This window comes from Nanorana parkeri, unplaced genomic scaffold (genome assembly GCF_000935625.1).
Source record: "Nanorana parkeri isolate BGI_ZX_2015 unplaced genomic scaffold, ASM93562v1 scaffold1279, whole genome shotgun sequence".
In the NCBI taxonomy this organism is placed as follows: Eukaryota; Metazoa; Chordata; class Amphibia; order Anura; family Dicroglossidae; genus Nanorana; species Nanorana parkeri.
Genome location: NW_017307547.1, coordinates 324652 through 328424, shown reverse-complemented (window position 1 = coordinate 328424; position 3773 = coordinate 324652). Strand labels below are relative to the sequence as shown.

The following is a 3773-nucleotide window of genomic DNA, read 5'->3' as shown; positions in this document are numbered from 1 at the left end:
GGGAAAGGGCCCTGGTTCTGTCTCGGGAAAGGGCCCTGGTTCTGTCTCGGGAAAGGGCCCTGGTTCTGTCTCGGGAAAGGGCCCTGGTTCTGTCTCGGGAAAGGGCCCTGGTTCTGTCTCGGGAAAGGGCCCTGGTTCTGTCTCGGGAAAGGGCCCTGGTTCTGTCTCGGGAAAGGGCCCTGGTTTTGTCTTGGGAAAGGGCCCTGGTTCTGCCTCTGGAAAAGGCCCAGGTTCTGTCTCGGGAAAGGGCCTGGTTCTGTCTCGGGAAAGGGCCCTTGTTCTGTCTCGGGAAAGGGCCCTGGTTCTGTCTCGGGAAAGGGCCCTGGTTTTGCCTTGGGAAAGGGCCCTGGTTCTGCCTCTGGAAAAGGCCCAGGTTCTGTCTCGGGAAAGGGCCTGGTTCTGTCTCGGGAAAGGGCCTGGTTCTGTCTCGGGAAAGGGCCCTGGTTCTGTCTCGGGAAAGGGCCCTGGTTCTGTCTCGGGAAAGGGCCCTGGTTCTGTCTCGGGAAAGGGCCCTGGTTCTGTCTCGGGAAAGGGCTTTGGTTCTGTCCCTGGAAATGGCCCGGTTTTGTCTTTGGAAAGTGCCCCAGTTTTGTCCCAGGGAATAGCCTTGGTTATGTCCCTGGAAATGGCCCTGGTTCTGTCCCTGGAAATGGCCCTGGTTCTGTCCCTGGAAATGGCCCTGGTTCTGTCTCTGGAAAGAGCCCTGGTTCTGTTTCTGGAAAGAGCCTTGGATTTGTCCCTGGAAAGGGCCCTGGTTCTCCATGGCGGCATCGTACGGGATCTGTTCCTTTACACACACCGTCTCTGGGAATGGATTGGGACATTGGCAGCCATGTCTGGCATGGACTGATAGTCACACGACTGATGGTATGGACTGATGGTCACATGACGGATGGTATGGACTGATGGTCACATGACTGATGGTATGGACTGATAGTCACATGACTGATGGTATGGACTGATAGTCACATGACTGATGGTATGGACTGATAGTCACATGACTGATGGTATGGACTGATGGTCACATGACTGATGGTATGGACTGATAGTCGCATGACTGATGGTATGGACTGATAGTCGCATGACTGATGGTATGGACTGATAGTCACATGACTGATGGTATAACCTGATGGTCACATGACTGATGGTATGGACTGATGGTCACATGACTGATGGTATGGACTGATAGTCACATGACTGATGGTATGGACTGATAGTCGCATGACTGATGGTATGGACTGATAGTCACATGACTGATGGTATGGACTGATGGTCACATGACTGATGGTGTGGTCTGATGCCACCCGCCCTGTGTGTGTGAGGAGGGGCCGTGGCCGCTGCGTCCTCGCTGGACCTGATGGCATTGTCATGGTGACGGTTTCCCTTTAACATCCAGAGATCTGAGCGGATACCTGGCAGCCCCCTTTTTCCACTCCCTCCCCGGGGCCCGGCGGTGTGAAGAAGGTGGCGTCTGTCTGAGGTTTGGCCCCGGAACACTTTTGCTGTAAGAGCAGAATTCCAGTGTTGGCGCGGCGAGAGGTGCCGGCTTTTGATGATGAAAAACGTCTCCCATTCCATCTACACGGCCGGGGAATGGCGGGATCAAAACATCGGAGCCCCGAGCCCATCCGATAACGCCGATCTGAGTCATCCGGGATTGTGGGCGGTGTGTGGGGGGCGGCCGCCAGAGCCGTGTGCCAACCTATCCCAAACTGACCTTCCACCTGCCCAACTCCTATTTATTTCCTGCCTCTTATCTTACCCCTGTGGGATCATCCCGCGCCCATCCCCCACCTCCCTGCCTCATGCCTGGGGGCTGTTAGGGTCTTAGTTTGCCTACCCCCGCTCTATAGGGGGTTATATAGGGGGGAGGGGTTAATGAAAACGATCGGCCGCGTTCTATTGCCGGGAGATAATCACACGGAGAATCTTCTCACCTCTGAAATCATTCATAAGAATCTTCCATTAGCGGATCAGAAATAGAATCCGACTGCCATGTGCAGGGGGGGCTGCGATTAACCCCTTCATGTGACCTGCCGCCAGACGTGGACGCCATGTTCCCGGGTCTGGGTATAAACCTGCGCACTCAGGTGGAGGGGTGACAGTTGCCTGATGGCTGCCCCACAGCCACACAGCCCCAATAAGAGCCCACCCAGCCCCCCTAGAGCGCCCACACAGCCCCCCTGAGAGCTCTTCGCAGTGGTGGATAAACCCATCTCTGTCCACATTTCGGTGTCCCGGTCACTGACTTTCCATGCCGTTCCAATAGACCAGGACAAGCTTTTTTTTATTAATTTGATTTCATCTAATTGCCTCTTTGTTTCCTCTCCATCCAGAGACCGCGACTACCATCTGAAGACCTACAAGTCCGTCATCCCGGCCAGTAAACTGGTGGACTGGCTCGTATCTCAGGTGAGGGGATCAATGGGCCGGTGATACAATTGTGTGTGATCCCTACTGATGGAGACACAGAGGGAGCTGAGTACATGCGCCTCCCGCATGTCTTATCCCAATACCCCATCATCCGCCTGGTGACAACTCGGCCTCCAAATTCCCAAGCGTTGTTCTCAGGCCTGATGGACTATAAAACACCTCCCCATTCTATTATAGAGACAAGGAGAGGGAAGGGTTTTGTAGAACTGATTCACAGCTACGTTGTCAGGAATTTGGGAACTCGCCGGATTTCTGCCGGGATTTTTATTTCTTTAAAGGGGAACACACGGGGGAACGTTCATGTGTTGCAGAACACATGAACAGCTGAACAGCTGATAACATTGTAACATTGGAGTTCCACTTCCTGTCGGGATCATCGGTTCCACTTCCTGTCGGGATCATCGGTTCCACTTCCTGTCGGGATCATCGGTTCCACTTCCTGTCGGGATCATCGGTTCCACTTCCTGTCGGGATCATCGGTTCCACTTCCTGTCGGGATCATCGGTTCTACTTCCTGTCGGGATCATCGGTTCTACTTCCTGTCGGGATCATCGGTTCCACTTCCTGTCGGGATCATCGGTTCCACTTCCTGTCGGGATCATCGGTTCCACTTCCTGTCGGGATCATCGGTTCCACTTCCTGTCGGGATCATCGGTTCCACTTCCTGTCGGGATCATCGGTTCCACTTCCTGTCGGGATCATCGGTTCCACTTCCTGTCGGGATCATCGGCTCCACTTCCTGTCCGCCTCATCGGTTCCACTTCCTGTCGCAATCATCGGTTCCACTTCCTGTCGCAATCATCGGTTCCACTTCCTGTCGCAATCATCGGTTCCACTTCCTGTCGGGATCATCGGTTCCACTTCCTGTCGGGATCATCGGTTCCACTTCCTGTCGGGATCATCGTAGTTGCACTTCCTGTCCGGATCATCATATCCGCTTCCTATGGAACGTTTTCCGGGGCTGTGATTTCAGGGTGACGTCCTCCAGATCCCAGGACGCACGCACGGCAAAGCGATTTGGAAATCTTCACATGCTTTTCTAATTGCGCCCGCGACGTAGCTCCGCCTCCTGACATTTGGGCATAAACAACGCTTTGGATTCGGCTCCCCGCGTCCAGGAGATCCTGATAGAAAACTGGCCCGCGGACGCGTGGAGCTCAGTGACATCACCCCCCTCCCCCGATGGCTGACATCTCCCTGACCCGAATCTGGAAGTCTCTGACAATCTGGAGGAATTGGAAAGTTTTCTCGGAGGAGCCGCCGTCGTCTCTTTATGAAGTCTCGCCGCTCGGGGGATGGAAACAATTTCAGGAAAATAAAGGAGAAATGATTTCCGAGCG

At 54.4% G+C, this 3773-nt stretch overlaps 1 protein-coding gene across 1 annotated transcript in view; it reads left to right on the top strand.

Annotated features, from left to right (window-relative positions):
- Window positions 1-3773, top strand: part of PREX1 (phosphatidylinositol-3,4,5-trisphosphate dependent Rac exchange factor 1) — a 138555-nt gene that overhangs the window by 95265 nt on the left and 39517 nt on the right. Inside the window, exon 16 of the mRNA XM_018569036.1 lies at window positions 2337-2412. Coding sequence (XP_018424538.1) covers window positions 2337-2412 — 76 coding nt within the window. The remainder of the gene's footprint in view (window positions 1-2336; window positions 2413-3773) is intronic.